Genomic DNA, 19847 nt, shown 5'->3' with positions numbered 1-19847 from the left:
CAAGAAAAGTGTTGGAACAATGACACACTTTTGTTTAAATCCCATTTTAACCTCAAAGGGAGCTCTGATAGATATGTTATTGAGAACCACCACTTGCATACCATTATAGAGCAAGAAAAGAATGGTGATGAATTTCAATGGGCATCCACACTTCAGAAGGATCCTCTACAGAGCTTCTTGGTTGACAGACTGGGAGGCTTTTGTGTGATCAAAGAAGGCCAGGTAAGGTGTGCCCACACACACAAGCACATACACTTGCAGCAACTCAAACAGCAGCAGCACAAATTTGTGCCAGAAATTTGTGCCTCAGCACACATGCCTGAACATACACTTTAGTGTGGGGCAAATTGTACTATTTCGGGCAAACTGATCCAGCCTAGCTCCTCCCAGATCTTCAGCCACGGAGATCTAGAGGCTGGGGCCCGTCCCTGTGCTGGCCCCAGCAGTTTAAAAAGCTGCTCTGGCAAGCAGCTAACAGCTACTTGCCCTCAGAAGCTTCTGAGGCTCAGCCAACTGGTATTTGTGGAAAACAGACCCTTGTGCCAGCTGAACTGCTGATGCAGCCCTAATCAAGAGTGACCCCTCCACCCTCTACCCACTGCAGCAATTTGGCAGGTGGGGCTGCTGCCTGGTTGTAACATGCTGCCACCTGTGACAGCATTTGCCCCCTTGGACCTGCAGTCCCATGCCTGCCAGACCCAGACAGAGACCACAGGGCCACCTGGGCTGTGGTACGGGTACTGTAGCAGAGCCACCTGCACTTCTGGGCCAGCTGCCAGTGGGCCATGGCTGCACAGTTGGCCTTTGTGTGGCACTGCTGTCATGTCTTCTGGTGCCCCTGCAGTGCTATCTGGGTAGCTATCACCCACAAGATGTGCTTGATATCATGGCATGATTTGAACTTTCAAAGCATGTCCTCTTGGCCCCAAATGGCCAGAAGATAAGCCACCTCATCTGCCCTCCAGCTGGGTCCCCAGTGCTGGCCCTGTGCAGGGGTGGTGAGGTTTGTGAGGAGGGTTGTGTGTGTGTGGTTTGTGGGTGTGGAGTTTGTGGGTGGATTCATGGTGTGAGTTTTGTAAGGGATTATATAGGGGGGCAAGGGATTTTTGGGGGGATGTAGGGAGGTGTCAGAGGGGCTTGTGAGAGGGCCCGCCACATTCCTGATTGCCTTCTCCCCCCCAAGCAGTGTGCTGGAGTAGCAGGGGTATGTGGCAGGCATAGAGATACTCTGGCCAGGTGCTAGAGTATATCTTTGGAGGACCTAGCCTCCGGTTGTTTCAAAATACTCTCCAGAAGCATGCCCTGTGCCAATTTTTTCTAGTGTGTGTTTGTTTGGGGGGTTTTTTATACTGGGAATCTGTGCTGCAAGTATGCAGTATGGGGAGCATTTTTTTCATTCTTAGTGTGCCTCCTGTGGTATCTTGAGGCACCACAACAGGCATGTATTCACTCATGTAGTCATAGCTCTAAAGAGTTTTGTCTTGCTTATGACATTTTTCTGCAGCTAGGGAACACTGAAGATCATGTCAGTTGTGCCTTTTGATGCCCTAAACTCATACTGAGTTGGGAGCAGCTCTTCAGCAAGTGGAAGGAGATGGCTCAGAAGAATTCTCACAATGATCTTTCCTGTGGTCTTTTCTGTAGTTTCCACAGGTGGAGTTGTCTCTTTTCTTGAAGATTGTCATAATCATGGCATCCCTCATCATTCCAGATGAGGACATAGAGCTGTTATGTGAGCTCCTCTCCCCTCTGCTTGTAGATTTCAGTAGGGTTTCCTCCTGCTCCAAGTGCTTTGTCATTCTTCATATGCTTAATGGCCTTCCTCACTTCATCAAAGGTTGGAGGGATTCCAAGATCATCTCTCACTGGGTGTTGCAGAATGGAGTTGAGCATACTTTCATCAACACCAGAGTCTCAACTGAAAAGGTCTTCAAAATGCTCTTTCTAATGCATATTGATACCTCCCCTTTGCTTGATCAGGTATCCTCCAGCTTTAGCTTTCAAGGAGGTTGTTCCCCAAGTGCTTGGACTGTAGATAGTGTTGGTGGTGCTGAAAAAACTATGTATATTGTGACATCAGTGAGCTTTTGAATCTCCCTTGTCTTGTCTTTCCACTATCTGTTCTTCATATAGAAGAATATAGATGCACTCTTACCCCATGAAAGGAGAGCATAGTTCTACATTTCACTTCTGCTTAACTGCATGCTTTTCTTTTTCAAGAAGAAAATGTATTTTCTGGCTGAGATAGAAGTAGTTTAAAATTGTCTTCCCCTTGACTTGGTTGTCCTTGCCCATGTCTTCTTAATACACTTACCTCATTTACTGACATTATTTTTCTCTTTCCCTTGCAGAATTCCCTAAGCATTACACAATGCCCTGTTAAAACAAGCAAAGCACTGCTAAGTGATGCTGCACAGCAAGAGTACAATATATGCCATGATAGAAATCAATGGTCTTGCTTCAGCTTGAATATTGTTTTCAGCTCTGAGAATTCAGAGCAAAAATAGAAACTGATATGAATATTGGGAAATTCTCATGTGAAAAAAGTTTGAAAAATGAGATCCTCTTAACTTTGAGAAGAGAAGAATAAGAGGAACATGATACAAAATAATAAATGGTGTAGAAAATATGGATTTGAAAATGTATATAGCACAACTAGACCATGGAATACATTGCTACAAGATGCAACAGAAGTCTATGCCTTAGCTGAATTTTAAAAAAGAATCCAATATTTACACAGGCAACAAGAATGTACTGAATTAATAAATATAAATATAATAGAAAAAGCAAGAACTTTTGAAGGGACACGTATAAGCCCTTAAGTTTCAGGGCAAAAGCTAATTGCTAAATTTTGAGAAATCTGAAAGAGAACTCTCTGATTCTCTCCTTGTTTTGCTTATCCCATAACTGTCTACTATAGAGCAGTGGCCACTCTTGGATTAGATGGACTGCTGATCTGATTCAGTCTGGCATTCTATTATGTCTAAAGAAAATTGATCAGGACACATAAGAGAATGAAACACAGATAAAGGGATATATTTTAAAAGGAAAGTTGAACCTTTAATAACTTTTTATTTTAGGAGGGAGAAGGAATTAAGTCACTGTCCCCAAAACACCACACAAGTTGTTTATTTTTTGGGAGGAAGGAGGCGGGGTTCAATATAATATTAAATGACCCTCATACCAAATAACCAATATTGAAGGCAGGAACTCTTTGCCCTAATATATAGGATCCAACCTGAAGTGAAATGAAGGGAAAATAATAATTCACATGAAGGTACGTCATTTTGCAAAGACTTTAAGTTTTCCACTTGTAGTTCACCAGCTACCTCTTTATTCTTTCCCTTCGGGAGCTAGCCTCCTTGAGCCTCTTACCTTCACTGGATACCAGTTGAAAATTATGACAAAATGACAAGTGTGTGTGTGTGTGTGTGTGTGTGTATGTGTATGTACACAAAGAATCTTCACATGGAAAAGCCTTTCCTGATCCAACAGTTAAGCACACTCTAAGCACCTTGGAAATGGGAGTCCAAACCATATCTCCATTACAGGTTGTAGAGGAAAGGGACACAGCTGCGGCACAATAGCTTTATGCCCTGATCAATTCACATACAAGAGGAGGAGGGCCAGGAATGCCAGTCAACATAACACACAGCCTATTCAATGCAACCCATTTTGGTTGGGGGTGAGTGGAAAGCCCCACAGTAGTCAAGACTTCATCTCCCCTTCTATTTTCCTTTGAGTACCGAAGGAATTGCCTTCCTGCAGAGAGATACAGCAACCACTGCACAGAGTGCACCCATTTATTAAAATGGGTGCACTTTTTATTACTTTTGTGGGTTCTGTTTTGGTTTCTCCTATAATAGGAATGTACTCTTGCCACTTTTTTAAAAAGAAGGCTATATGACGATACTTCCGTATAAAATCCATGATACCTTAGGAGAAACATGCACTTTCTACCAAGACTGACTGGATGAAGAATTTAGAAGGTCAACAAATTAAAGTAAGTAAATATAAAATATGCAGCCCATTCTTATCCTAGGTAGTTCTGTGAATGTCAGCTTTCAAGTAGTAATACTGGATACAGTAAAATAAGAGTTTTCAGATGGTACATAAAAATAAAAATTTATCAACATTTTTCATAAAGCTATATACATTACATCTTACTAGGCCTGTGCAAAGTGGCTATATTGGCTTCGGATTTGGATTTGGCTGATTTGGGGGACAGTGATTCGATTCAGTGATTCAGGAGGGGGAAGGGATTTAGCAGTGGTCCCCCCCATGGTCCCGTTCCCCCTTCCCTGCCCCCTACTTACCAGCTCCAAGTCTGGCTCCAGCTCCCTGCTGCTGCAGCTAGGGATCATTTGAAACATTGAAGCTCTCCAAATCTTTTCTGAAGATTTGGAGATCTTTGTATTGTTTCAAACCTTTTTATTTGTCCCCTGATTTGATTTAGATTTGGAGATTCGGCCACCAAATCTAACAGAATCATAAAAAATAGGGCTGGAAGGAACTTCAGGTGGTCTTCTTAGGGTCTTGTCACATATTCATTTGCAACAGTTTCAAGTGACTTGACTGCAATGACCTATGAAAATTAGTATGCACCAGGAGATAATCCTTTCCTGAACGAAAACACTTTGCAATGCCACAAGGGGACTTAGCACTTGCTAAACTGCTTGAATATTCATCTGAGCTTTAATTGCACTTAGTATTTAATTAAATTTGACACTACTCAATCCAATCTGATCAAAGAAAAATCATTCCTAAGAGTGTTAGATGTTACCTTTCCCACATGGTAAATGCTCTTAAGATAGGAATGTCCATGCATTAAGGCAGCAAAAGACAAGCTAAGTACCCCTCTGACAATCTCAAAGTTATGCCTCTGTGGTTGAGCATCATCTCTAGCTAGTGGTAGGCAGGTTGCATTGCAGTAACCTCAGTATGCTCCATGGGACCAAGACCAGCAATTTGTGGATCTCCAATATGCCAGGATATGCTCTCAACCCCCAGTCCTCCACATAGATAATCTATCATGTAGGATTCTATTGTCCCAGACTGACAGAGAGCCATGAAGAGCCACGTATCTGAGTAGGGAGCCATGGGAGGTAGAAGAGAACTGCTGGGGACTCACAGATGAGCTGCTGTGTGGGAGGGGGAGAGAAGCAGTTGAGCAGGAAACTGCTGGAGAGTTGGAGAAATGGGCAGCCATGAGAGAAAGTTGGCAGCTCCTAGCCATGCCTCTGCTCACCAGTCCTCTGGTGGCCCTGGATGGGTATTCATGTTAAACAGGAAGTCTACTCATGATGTTTGATGTGTGCCTGAACCAAGAAACCTTGAACCAGGTCAGATGGGCTCCTTCAGCCACTACCCAAACCAACACTACCATAATTGATGCTTTTGGTAGACTTCATTATAGACCTCCCACATTCTGAGAACTGTTTCATGATCATGGTTGTGGAAGCTTTAATCAAGATGGACCACTTTATCCCTGTTCAATCTGTCCCCACCACTAACAAAACTGCCAATCTATTTCTGAGGCATATATTCCACCTACACTGTTGCCTGTCTCAGGTGCTTTCTGATAACGGCCCCCAGGTTTTTTCACATTTATGGCAAAGGTACCATTAGGCACTGGGTGTGGAACCTCTTTATTCATCTGCCACCCTCACACTAATGGTCAAACAATGTGCATCAATCAGACCCTCGAACAATACCTCAGGTGCTGCTTCTACTTTCAACAGGATAACTGGGTGTCCCTGCTCTCGCTAGCGAAGTTTGCATATAATAACACTGTTCATCTATCCAGAGACCATAACCCCTTTTTGTCTAACTCTGGAATTCATCCCCAGTTCCATATGAACACCATCTACCTTTATACAGGTTCTTGCAGTGAATGACCTATCACACCTCCAACAAGTTCAGCAGACACTAAAAGTGCATCTGGATGCTGCCAAGGCTAAATATAAAGATAGATCAAGAGCCTAGCCCCACCATTTTGGTTAGTGACAAGGACTGGCTCCCCTCAAAGAATATTCAAACCCAGAGACCATAAACCAAACTGGATTACCAGTACTTGGGACAATTTAACGTGGTGAAACAAACCAACCCTGTGGCTTTCAAGTTCCGGCTACCAGAGACATTGAAGATGTACCCTGTTTTCCACATACCCCAAATCAAACCTTTCATCAAAAGACCTTTCCCTGACCATATAAACTCACCTCCCACACCTGTGATAGTGGAAGGTCATGAAGAGTATATCATTAAGTAGGTTTTAGAATCCAAACATGTCTAAGACAAGTTCCACTATTTAATCAATTGGGAGGGCTAAGGTCCCAAGGAATGATACTTGAAACCATCCAACCACATTCATGACCCCAAATTAGTACAAACCTTCCAACAGAGATCTCTAGAAAAGCCAGAGCCTCCAGTCAGTCAAATCCAGCTGGGCCCTGCCCTGCTCGGCTGGGCAGACCAGGGTTGAGGGGATCCCAGGCCATCTGGGTGGAACCTCCCTGAGGCTAGGGCTCCCCCCAACATGGGATGATGGATTTAGGAGCTAACCTCAGGATGGAGGACTCCTTTCCTTCTCTCCACAGTGGTAACCTCAGGATGGAGGACTCCTTTCCTTCTCATGGTAGCCTGTCCTGGGAGGGAAAGGGCAACCCTTGCAGACCAGCACTCTGGGCCTGGGCTGGGGGACTCTGTTCCCTCTCCTCTTCCCCACTACCTCACAGGGCTGAATAGACAAGAACCAGGCTGGAGAGCAGGGGCATTCCTGCCTCAGCTCTGTGACAGCTGTGGGGTGGGGCTGGCCCAGGCACAGCCACAGCAAACAGCAGGGCAGAGGCTAGCCCACCTGCCCTGTGAGGAGGGTTAGCAGGAGGCCCAAATCAATCCTGGGATGCTGGGAGACTGGGACGTAACTCAAATTGGGAAGGGACCTGGGACAGAAGTTCCACAAATTGTTTTAACTTAAATCAGTTAAGACTCATACTATGTTCGTCCAGGTTATCTTAAACTGGGTTCAGCCATCTTGAAACCAGTTTGTGTGTGCTGAACTTCTGTTCTGTTACATATTTAAACTGGTTTCCAATCACTTATACCGGGTTATGTATAACTTCTGTCCCCAGCCCCATTGCGTACTGTAAGCTCTAGGTTCTTTTATACAGCACTGCAACATAGCCAGTCTTTCCCCATTCTATATTTTCTACGTAATTTTTTTAAAGTTCAAACTTAATCCCATCCTCCAAATCATTAATGAAGATATTAAATAATATCAGACCCAGGAGAGATCCATGGACATTGAGCCACTGATATACTCATTGAACATCATGATCCAATCACCACGATCTCATAAAATGATTATTTTATTAACATCAAAAAGTGCCCTGCAAATTCTATTCTGTCTGGAACACAAGCTAGAAGATTTGGATAATATTTGGAACAAACACACCAATAAAAATCCAAAAGATTTTTTTTTTTGATGACAGAGATTTTAAATAAATACTTAGCACTACCTTAAAGATAATGTAGTATGCAGAAGCAGCTACTGAAAAAGTCGACCTTTTCCAGTCATTTATATACCTATACTCTAAAACAGGGATGGGCAACTATTTTGGCTGGAGAACTAATTTAGTCATTTTGGTGAGCTGTTGTGGGTCAGGGGATGCTGACCTGGCCCAGTGTGATGAGGGATGGAGGCAACTGATGCTTTCTGTCTGGGCTCATATGCCCTGAACCCACTATCAGGAGTGCTGGACAGTAGGGCTGTGCGGGGCTTCAGAGAAGCTTTGGACACTTTGGGGTCTGAAGCAGCATGTAGGGGTCAAAGCACTGGTCTTGTTCAGCTTCCCAAAGTGGTTCGGAGCTCCAGAAGAGCTTCGTTGCTGCCTCGGAGGTGCCTCAGAGATCCGGCCATAGGGTATAATATGGAAACAATAAAATATTTATAACTTTTTTTTTTTTTGTCTGATTTGGATGAAATGTTCAGGGTGGTAGACTCTACAGAGAAAATGAAGGCTACCAAGTTTCAAGAAGATCAGTCCAGGGGTTTGGGAGGAACTGTACCCCATATTCTTGAAAGCAAAATTCATGTCATGTTTAGGACTTACAATATAGCAGTGTGAAAACTGCTGAGTTGGTAGCCATTACTGAGGCCACAAAGCCTGCCAAGCTTCAAGAAGATCACTATAGGGGTTTGGGAGGAACAGCACCCCAAATTCTTGAAAGCAAAACTCCTGTAACGTCTACGTGTTACAACACAGGGGGGTCAAAACTGCAGTGGTGATAGCTCTTCCTGAAGCCACAAAGCCTGACACGTTTCAAGAAGATTGGTGTGGGGGTTTGGGGAGAACTGCCCCTCAAGCTGCGGACAAGCAAAACTCGTGTCATGGGTGCTGTGGGACTGACTATGTCTGCCTTGGGGCGGGGAAGGGAGACACTACTGAAGGCCTGGCTGCTAAGCTGCTGTGTTACCAGTTACCTATCAATCAATCATGATTCACTCAGGGACCAGGCACTCAGGGACCAGCTCAATACACAGGAGCTAGCTACTACATAATGACTTAAAGAGCATCAATTAGCACCTACAAAACCAGGCTAAGGAGAGGAAAGAATCAATACAGACAATCAACTGTCCCAAGACACACACAGTCTTGGTGTGAGCTTCATCTCTCAGCGGCTAGGGATGCAGGGCCCCAGAACCCCCCTGCGCTTATCCCCTTGACAGCTGGCAGGCATCATGGCCTCAGCAGGGGCCACCATCCCTTTAGCTGTCACACTGCTGCACCTTAACACACACAGTGTCACCAATGGCACCAGCTTTGCTTGCCTGCAGCTTGAGGGGCATTTCCCCCCAACTCCTGCACTGATCTTCTTGAAACTTGGCAGACTTTGTATCCTCCATAAGACCTACCAGCCCTGAAGTTTTGACTCCCTTGTGATGTAACACACAGCTGTAACATGAGTTTGGCTTTCATGAATTTGGGGTACAGCTCCCCCCAAACCCCTGCACCGATCTTCTTGAAACTTGGTGGTAGCCTCTGCTTTATGCTCTCAGCAGAGGCTACCACCCCTGTAAGTTTCACCCAAATCAGAGATAAAACAACTAAGTTATAGATATTTCATTGATCCCCCATTATACCCTATGGCCGGATCTTTGAGGTGGTTCCACAGCTTCGGAGCTGCTTCAGCTGGACTGAGGCAGAAACCCAGTCCGGAGCTCTGGATCAGATTGCGGCCATCCAAAGTGACCGGATCTGAAGCTGGATTGGATCGCTGCCGACTTGCACAGGCCTACTGGACAGAGTGGGTGGGTGAAGTCTACATAGCAATTGGTGGGGACACCCATGTGCAATGTGCACCCAGCTGAGCTGATGGGGTGGGGCGTGCCATGAGAGAAGCAGATCATGACTCTGTCCCTGGTCCCAGCCCCATGCTGTCACTACCCCACAATCTTGGCCCCAGCCTGCCCATCCCACTCCCAGATGCTGCTTCCTGTCCACCCATAGCTCCATCTGATCTGCCTGCCTGAGCTTGCCCTGCCTGTGAGTGTCCCAGGCCAGTCTCCATGGAGACCTCACTTGTCCAAGCCATCCAGCACCCCTGACAGTGGTCGTGGGGTGGATGGACCAGGATGCCTAGGTGGGGGGCTGAGTCTGGCATTATTGGCACCAGCCAGGAGCCACCACTGCAGGGGCTGCCAGGAAGTGGAGTCTAGTTTCTGCATCGCACCTGCATCACCACACACCTGGGGATAGCAGGAATGGCCACATGCACCACAGCCTGGACTGCCCCTCTGTGCCTGGGCTGAGTGGGACCAAGAAACTTGCCACAGGCTGGATATAGTCCCTTGTTGGGCTGTATCTGGCCCATGGGCCATATTTTGCCCCCCCTGCCCTAAAATATCCAGTGAAAGAGTGGTAATAGTGGTTCCTACCTTATTTTAATTGTTTCCAATACCAATTTTCAATGACAACCAGGGTAACAGACTGCAATAGACAAAATGATTCTCATTTCAGAATTAGAAGCTCTGAGTTGGGGAAGGGTTTGTGTTCTATATTGTTCATTTCAGGTAAGCAACACTAAATAGTTTTATATTTTAAATACTGTTACAGCTATTTATAATGATCTTTTTATTTATATTTATTAATACATATATTTTTCTTGGTAGGACAAAGAATGGGAATATTTTAATAAAAACCATTGCATATTTATCAGTCCCTTTTCAAAACCAATGACATTTAATTTAGGAAATTTAACCACTAATGTGTTCTAAAAATGAATGAAGTTTTGCTTAAAATCTTAATCAGAAGCTAGCTTCTCAGTGAAAAAAAAAATTAAATAATACCTCAAGCTATATTAGTACTTTTTATGGTTCTGAAAAATTCAGAATGGGAAGAAATATTCATTAAATTCTACTCACCTTGACTCTCCATGTAATGCCTAGTGTGATTAGACAGTTTTATCTAATTCATTTTATTAGTGCTTTGTAACACCCTAATTGGATTTTATATTGGACTTATCTAATAAGGAACTAATAAAGGAATTTCTTTTTGTTCTAAGGAGATACAAGTGAAGACAAAGTAAAATGAGCTAATTAGCACTCATTCAAAAGTTGACTGTTAGTGCTAAAATCAAATAATAAATCACACTGATCCAATTTGTAGGTTTGATTTACTGTACCAAAAAAGCCCCTATTCATTATCTCTATGTTAAATAGAAATATTGTCAGAGACTAGCATGTATTGTTATTTTCAAATACTATTTGCTCTCTTATACCACAGTCTACGTCTCATTTCACTACATGCCTGCTGTTACTGAAAGAAAGGGGATTTTGACATTAATCTTTGTGGGAGTAGGGTAAAACCATTTAATTGTATATGTATGTGTTACATGTATTTTAATTTTACTTGTATATCTATTACCTGCCTTCAGGTCACATTTTCTGAGTCTGTAACCATAAGGCATGAATGAGAACACACTAAATTCACTCTTCCCTTTTAAGCCTGACATTTTCATGTACTTCCAAATCCACCTTACTGATGACTATACATGTCTATGCCTGGAGTCTAGTGGTAGAAAATCAGGATCCCCTTTGAATAAATACGGTACAAGTTCTATTGTGTAAAAATCAGGATTTAATATGATCTTGTACATAAAATAATTTTATACTAAAACTTTAAATTTTGTATTCTTCTTTTAAATTTTACTCCTTCCCATTGCACTTTTCTACTCACAAATAACCTTCTATCCAAATTTTAAAAGTTAAAAGTCTAACTGCTCTTCTGACTATATAATTGGTCTGATGAAAAAATGTCACAAAAGAACCCTCATGTCCTGTATATTTCCTGGACCATCATGGCTACAACACTATAATCTCTCCTAAATCCATGTGTTTTGGTAATTTGAGACTTCACTACTTTTCTTAAATTACCAAGGCAAGTAAGCAGTGTGATGGATTAACCAAGACAAGAGAGCAGTATCATAAGCTTGTCTAAGGTTCAAATATTTAAGAGTTTCTCATGTCTACAATTTCACTGATACCAAATCTTTAATTTATAAGTCTAAAGTGCATTTTGCATGGTTCAGATATATAAACAACCAATTACAACTGACTTCATTGATGTGCAGTTTGTTGTGCTCATAAATTAAAATTTTGATATACTACAAAACTTAGGACCCTTCCATGGGTACAAATTAAAGCCAAACAGAAACCACTATAGAGTTGTTACACATTTTCAAAACCTAACTTTGTAGCTGGTTGGCTCTTTTTATAGTTGAATAGAAATGTGTATGGTGTGATAATTTCTTTGCATGTGTGGCCAGTGTAAATGTATTGTTCAATTAACCAGTCAATTACATATTATATGTAATGCCAGGCAGGGACCTTAGTTGCCCAAAACTGAGCGTTCAAACCTTGTGGCTGAAAAACTTTCAATTGCTGTAATTTAGAAATATATTTAGAAACTGCTACATTCAAAAATGTCTATCTCAATTTAGCTATATTTTCTTATTCATTATATTTTATTACTCATTTTATAATGTCCTTATTTATATGTTCCATTAGGAAGCATCCCGCAGGTATCGAATGATAGATCATTTCCACCCTAGTGTACCATAATTTGTGTCTTGCTGATTTAAATTTCTCATTAGAATTAGTCTTTACCAGAAGCCTTTGGATGACTGTTAGCTTGTCTTTACAATGCTCCTTCTCATTGCTATTAACTCTTTTACTATGAATGGTTCTGACTTTTACAATTATTTAGAAACTTCCCTTTCAACATGGAGCTCCTTCTTATCTTCCATACTTTTCTAAACGGTACACTGATAACTTAAGAATAACTTTTCCTGATCCTATTCTAAGCATAATCTATGAGTTCTACACAAGTATTTGTACCATCAAATATTGAATTATGCCTACTCATCAGGTGAGTCAGAACTAGGCAGGGCACAAGTACAGAGAAAATTGTCTTAGACCCTTGGCAACCCCTGAGTGAAAAAAAAACCAAACACACTTGTGGAACCCAGAACTGTTGGTTTAAGTGGCAGTTGAGTTTAAACTTCCTAAACCAGAGTCAGGACTGTCACATGCAAGTATTCATCACTCCTTGTAAATTGGGGGGTGGGGGGAGGATAGCAATTGTGTGGAGGAGGGGTGGGAATATAGATTAAAAATAGGCTGGTCAGTTTCATGGGGCAGGAGGCTGGGGGGGAGGGGAGGGAGAAGGTAAAAGCAGCACAGACCCAAGGCTGTGAAGAGTGGTTTGCAATAAGTACAAGCATTCAATAGATCAGGTTAACCCATGTTAATCTAAAATTAGTTCTAACTTTAGATAAGATGTGCCATTTCTAAGACGACTGAAGCACTGCAAACATACATATTAAACAACAGTTACATTTCTCCAAATTTATTAATGCTGAAGGTTAATTTTTGGCAGGAAACAATGGCCACCAAAAAAACAGAAATCACTGGAGAGCGGTGTACATTGGTTCAGGATACAATACCTATAATGGGAAGGACAGGCAAAAAGCAGACTAAGATATCTTTTTAGACTGCAGAGATTACTCTTGTAATTTAGGGAAATTCATAGCTGTTCCCTTTAAAACAACTATAGAGCTACTGTATGTCACAAGAGCAGTCCAGCAGAGGGACACAGCCCTTCTTGATTGACAGTTTTCACCTGTTTTCCAATTTTTTAATAACTATGACCTAACGTTATGAAGGAGTACCCTGAGGAAAACAATGAACATCTTTAATCAACTTTTGTCATTCTGTTTTAGATTTCAGTGTTATAAATAAATCACCAGGTCAAAATAAGGTAACATTCTTGCAAGGTCAAATTCTGTGCCATCTTGTAAATAAACTAGAATCAGCAAATATTAGGCTTTTCCATGATAGTTATGTAAAACAAAATACAGAAACCATGTGGAGGTTAATTAAATGAAAGAAGATAAAAACTTGCACTGGCTTTGGTAAACCAAGCTTGCACAACCACATATTATTACATAGGACCTATACCATAGCAGTTTTAATGTATCTTTTATTTAAACTTAAGAGTTTGGTATTTTTCTCTCCCAAATACAATTAACTTTAAAAAAAATCTGCTCTATACTAGTGGTAATCAAACTTTTTGTCTGGCAGGCCAGATGATCAGTGCCCAGTCCCTCCATAGGCTGTATCTTTGTATCTTGCGGGTGGACCCAATCCAGTGCTGAGGGCATGCATGGTGTGGCCCCATCCAGCCATACAGAATGGGATTGGGAGGGTAGCATAGCCATCATCCAGCTGTGTGGGAGAATGGGTCTTAACAGGGCCCTTATCCAGTCCCATGGGTGGAGGGGGTATGTCCTGACCCTATGGGAGGAAGAAGGCATGTCCATGGCCTCAACCTGGCTGAGGGGGATGGGGGTGTGGAACCAGCTAAACAAGAGGAGGGGTTGTGACTCAGCCCCACAGGAGGAAGGGGGAATGGCTCAGCCCCAACCTGGTCTTCTGGATGAAAGGGGGCATGGCTCAGCCTTGTTAGAAAAAGGGGGTACAGCCCAGCCCCAACCCAGCCACGCAGAGTGAAAGGGGCATGTCCTGGCTCCAATCTGGCCATGTGGAGGGAGTGTCATGGCCTGGCTTTTACCTATCTCACAGGGCTTGGGATTTTGGCAGCAGGGAAGGATGACAGTACTGCCACTGCCCCCCACCACCAAATTTCCTGACTTGTGGGGAGCTCCACAGGTTGGTTTCTAAGGTTCTGTGGGTCACATTTGGCCTGTGGGATGGAGGTTGAGCACCCCTGCTCTGTACAGTTATTCACCCTATACCATAGCAGGTGATTGGATAATATGGCCATATGAGGTCTCTTCCAGCCCTTCTTTTCTATGATTCTATTAATTAATTATAGACTTTTCCAAATTTATAGCATGCAAAACAAGAATCTGAAATTATTTTCATGAACTGGAACAGAAGCTTTCCTTTCATTATGTGAATATAAACATTCTGCTTCATAAGAATGCTTGAGGAAAAAATTAGGAAAAAGCTAATATTAAGAGGTGAAGGGAATGTCTAAGTTCTGCTACATTCCAGAGGCAGGCAATTATTTTAGGTAGAGTGCCACTGAACGAGTTTTGCTAAGGTGTTGAGGGCTGCATGGGCAGCCCCACCCCTTGACAGTTGCCCCACCATCTTGGGACCAGAAGTCTAACCCCTGACCTTTGCCACTGGAAGTCCCCCCCTTTGCCCCTCAGAAATACTCCTTTGTGGGGGTTCGGGGGTGCCAACCAGAACCAGAAAAAAACTAAATCATACACTAAAAGTCAAACACTGGGGATAAGCAGCACAGGAGGGAAGCCCCAGATGCCTTCTCCTGAGGGCAGGGAAGGCAGCTGCCTCCAGTGTCTGGGGCTTCCCAGCCATGCAGTATGAGTGTGGAGGCTGTGCATGCATGGTGGGGAGTGCTGGTGATACAGACTACCTGGCAGAGGCTATGCCTCTCACCACAATGTGCAGCACTGGCCTGAGCCACGTTCCACATAGCAGCAACACCTGTGCTGGGCATGAGCTCCTTAAACACCCCTGCCTGTTGCTGCTGCCACTGCCACTACCTGCCAGGGCTGTGTGCAAAGGGAGAAGTGCGTGTGAGGGAGTCCCCACACCTGGCCCCCTCCCTCACACCCAAATGCAGCCCACCCAAGCTCTGCACTGCCACCAGCCACCTGGGCACAGGCTCAATAAAGAAGTACATTGTAATACCTGATTTATAACCTTAATTTGTTTTGGGGGCTCTTTTCTCAGATAATTACTATCTGTACAATCACTGTTCAAGTGAAGCATGGGTTTTGATAACTTAAACAGCTCAAGTAATTTGGAGGAATATCTACTGCAACCTTCTGTAGATATTCAATCTAGGGCACATGTTCTTTTCTTTGGTCTGTGAAATGTACTGAAATAAGATGACTCTTACCTTAACTCTAAGCACAGAAGCAAACATTCTAGCATCTTCAGACACTCCTCCAATATAGAGTTTTTTGGTAAAGACAGGAGCATGGTCATTTTCATCCTGCACATCAATAAACACTTTTGCTGTGTTACCTAAGAGACAGAAAGAAACATATGTGGATTTTATGAGAATAAATTGTTAAAATTGTAAAAAGCAAACAAACAAACAAAGAAAACCAACCAAAAAACAATAAAATCTTTAGGTGATATAATTCAAATTTTGTTTCTTGCATGTCAACAGTTCTTACTCAAAGAACAATGCTTCTGAGGCCAGGGGTGTGAAAAACAGGCTGTTTTAAATGAGGGAAAGTGATTCAATTTGTTGATTCGGATCACCGTCCCCGATTTTATTTAGCTGAGTCTGAATCTGAAGATTTGATGCTGATTAGGAGAATCAGCAATTCGGCCATAGACACAGCTTTGAATGTTTTTTCTGCATACCTTGAAGTACCAGACATGGCTCATGAACACTGTGATAGTGGGGCGGATAGAGCATCCCACAGGAGTGTGGGGGATCCCCCTCCCCCGTGCATGCTTGGCAGTGAACCTGGAAGTGGACCAGAAATACTTCAGCCATGGAGGAACCCGGGTACCCCCTCAGACCCAGTTGGCACCGGTAACCAAGTCAGAGTGGGGGAGGGGACCCAGTGCACACCCCAGTGGATCCTGAAGTGGACGAGAAGTACTTATGGTCTACTTCTGGGTCTGCTGCTCCAACTGCCCCACCATCCCAGCATTCATGAGCTGCCTGCTACCTTGAGGTATGTAGAGAAAACAATTAAAGCTGTGTCTATGTCCAAATCTCTGAATCTTTCCAAATTTCTCCGAATCAATTTGGAGGTTTCTGATTCTATTTGGAGAGATTAAAGGGTCTCCTGATTCAATTTGGATTTGGAGATTTGGCCACTGAATCAAGCCAAATCTCTGCCAAATTGAATCAGGGAGCAAAGCTTCACAAGCCCTAATGCACGTAAATGAAGGGAATGATATACATTTTAAGATATACTTATGTTATTTTGCATTATTTTATAAACTCTATACTGGAGAAGTGTCTGAAACTAGTTTGAATGTAGGATCACATTTAACTGATTTAGGTCACACCAGTTTATGAAATTTCTGTCCCAGACCACTTCCTGGTTCAAGTTAAATTATAGTCCCCCAGCATGCTTTTCAGCCCTGGACTGGGCTATGCTGTCTGCTTCGGAGAGCAGAGCTGGCCCTGCCCCTTTGTTATCTAGCTGAAGTAGTGAGGGCTGGCTCATTGGTCTCATTGCCTCCCCCCCCAATCAGCAAAACCCCAGCTGGGGTCTGGGGCCAGGCAGGAAGGTTAAACTTACCTTCCCCCTACTACAGAGCTTCCCTGCCCTGCTAAAACTTAGTGCTGGCTGTGACTGTGGACTACAAATCCCAGCGACACCTGGAAGCAGGAAGAGGAAGTGATAAGCAACCCTGCAGTGTCCTGCTTCTGTAATTCTGGACTGCAAATCCAGGAGACCTCAGGAGCAGCAGAAAGAGTAAGTAAAAATACCACCCATGCTGTATTTATGGTTCTTCAGTTTATAGCTTTTAAAGGAAATAATTATTCTTGTTCAAGCTTTTATGAATTCAATTCCACCAACTTCTCCTGCCCAGGCCCCCTCTATTCAGGCAGAGCATGGGCTGTGGCCTGGCCACACCCTCTCTGCTCCAGCAGGGAGGGAGGAAAAGTCTTGAAGGGCTTCTGTCTTCCTCCCCTTTGGCAGTGTCTGGTAGGCATGCCTACTGCCCCCCCCCCCCCCCCCCCCACTGCAGGTATGTAGCTGCATTTCCTGAATCAAAAGTGAATGTGTGTTCATTTGCTTATTGGTTCAATTTCTGAAGTTTAGAATAGTCTGCAAAGACTGAATCAATACAGTCTCAGTCTGCAAAGACTGAATAGTCTGCAAAGAATCAATCAAAAGCCTCAGGCTTTTTGACTGTCTGTTCTTAGCCCAGGTCACTGATGCAGTGCAGCCAGACAGGCATGCAGCATGGTGTAATATTGGGGGGAGTACCTATGGTGCAGTGAAAGGATAGGATGCACATGGCATGGCATGGTGAAGTGTAGCAGGAGGGAGGAAGACTGTCCACATTGTAGGGGTGGCTTATGCAATACATCATGAGGCCTGGTGGGGTTGTACAGCCTGGGGGGATTGTCCCCTGGACACTCAGAAATTGAACAGTTCTGCTTTACACAATTACAGTATTGCCAACTCCCATGATTTTTGGCATTGTTCATGTCAAAAACATACCTTTTTATTTTAGTTTGAAACAGCAAAGTTTTTCATATTCCCAAAGCATAGATTTTAAGAATAACACCAAAATCATGAGAGTTGACAATACTGCAATTTGATATTTTTTTTCCTTATGCACGTGCAACTTCCTTTCACAATTTTAAAAATATCTCAATAAAATATTTGTTTCTCTACTCTGCCACCGGACCAGCAAGCCAACATAATGTGCATATGCAGCAGTACTGTTGGGGACATCTTCTAGGTAAGGAATTGTGTCAGCTCACAGCAGTATTTCATGTTGCAGGCTAATGCAACAGACTGTGGGGTGCTTTTTGTGTTTCTTTTTATAGACCTGCTTGCTGCCAAAAATCACATACTCTTAATAGGTTTGACCCTGCAAGGTGCTAAGCAGTCTCAAGTGGTGAATTAAGGTTCTAAGTGTCCTCTCCCTTTGTAGACTTCCCGTCTGAGGGCAGAATTTAGCCTTTATTTTAAATCCTGTTAGCTGTTCTACAGTGTACAATAATGACTCAGAATATTTTTTTTTCTTTTCATTTGGCAAAATAAAAGCAACTTCCTGGAAAAAATATATCAGCTCATCTAAACCAAAGACAATTAAATTGTGTGGAAATCTATACAAGACAATGTGGGAATCATTGTCTGTTTCAGAACTCCAAAAAAGAAATGATCATTAAAAATGAGGATATCCAGTTTGTTGAAACTTCATGTTCCATTGAAAAATCACTTCATTTCAAATTTGGTTTTCCTACTTTGTGAAGAATCAATACTTATTGAGTATTGTGTAGTACATTTTTTTGCATCAATTGCTTTATTAATCTGGTTTAACTTCTTAATTTTAAGAACATTCTGAAAAGAGTTCAGTAGAGAGAAAACAGACTGTTTTCTATACTGGCAAAAGCACCACAAGTATAATGTCTAGGTTTAACCAAAGAGAAAAAGATGACTCAATGAAAACCACTGAAGTCTAATAAAAAAATTCAAAGTATAGTAGCTTTAAAATGGATAAGCAAAGGAAATAGAGGAAACGCCATTTCCTCAGAGGAATAATCAATTATTCCTTTCCCACATTGATCTGTACAGATAAAATAACAAACTATAGGTACTTTCATTCCACAGGAAACACATTTCAAAACAAGCCATTTTTCTTATACAAATGAAGCCGGAATTAGTATTTGACAGATGACTTTCTTAGACTTATGGATAGCAAAACATTACGACATAAATATTATGTCCTTTTAGAAATTCTAGTCTAAATATTTGTATTTAATGCCCCTGGTATATATTCATTTAAAAATACCATGGGCCATGAGATATGATCCACCATGGGGGTTGATGGGATCATAATTAGGATGACCACCTTTTTAAACTGGAAAGGCAAGTCCCACTATCCACCTTGCCCCCTCCCTTTCTGCCTTTCTCCTGGGAGCCCTGTGCTGGCCATGCACCCCTGCCTTCCCAGCAACAGCTGGGAGTTCAATTCTATGGTGCTGCTATGCAGGCTGCTGCTTGTCAGGCAGAAGGTGCATTGTCATGGTGGCACAGGGCCCCTGGGAGAAAGGCAGCTGAGCAGGGAGTCCACATCCACCCCCGTTCCTGTTACTTGAGGGGAGCTCCTCAAGGAGCAAAGTCCACCATCAGAAGCCAACAGATAAGGTCACCCACTGACAGGGCTGTACAAACCAGCCACAAAAATGTTCTATATTATACGTACAACATTTTTATATCTGGTTTGTGAGTTTATAGAACCTTCTATCAGGTGCACATGTAGTACCCTTGCCATTTATGCAGAATGAACATGTCAATCATGGCATAAATCTAATGTGTAGAAAGGGCCTTAATGAAATGTTTGCTGTTTTGACTACAGTATTATTGTATAAAAGGAAAATATCACACAAACGGCTATTATCAGCCTTCCATAAATGATAAAAATATTGCTAACATTATATTAGATAGAGCCTTAGTATCTCCTACTATCATCTAGTTAAAAATGCAGCACTACCAAGAATAATGAGATTCACAGGCAATTTCTTCATTGCATTTATGCCCCCAAGGAAGAAAGAGATTTCAGCAGGATTGTAGGCAAT

At 42.7% G+C, this 19847-nt stretch overlaps 1 protein-coding gene across 3 annotated transcripts in view; it reads right to left on the bottom strand.

Moving 5' to 3' along the window:
• PCDH15 (protocadherin related 15) overlaps positions 1-19847 on the bottom strand; it is a 904082-nt gene that overhangs the window by 109826 nt on the left and 774409 nt on the right. For all 3 annotated transcript variants that reach the window (XM_019538590.1, XM_019538589.1, XM_019538591.1), the window contains one exon: positions 15456-15583. In XM_019538590.1, the coding sequence (XP_019394135.1) occupies positions 15456-15583 (128 nt within the window). The remainder of the gene's footprint in view (positions 1-15455; positions 15584-19847) is intronic.

Source organism: Crocodylus porosus, unplaced genomic scaffold (genome assembly GCF_001723895.1).
Source record: "Crocodylus porosus isolate Cpor-Errol unplaced genomic scaffold, CroPor_comp1, whole genome shotgun sequence".
NCBI classification, from domain to species: domain Eukaryota; kingdom Metazoa; phylum Chordata; order Crocodylia; family Crocodylidae; genus Crocodylus; species Crocodylus porosus.
The sequence above is the reverse complement of the archived record's forward strand: the minus strand, read 5'-3'. Positions and strand labels throughout refer to the sequence as shown.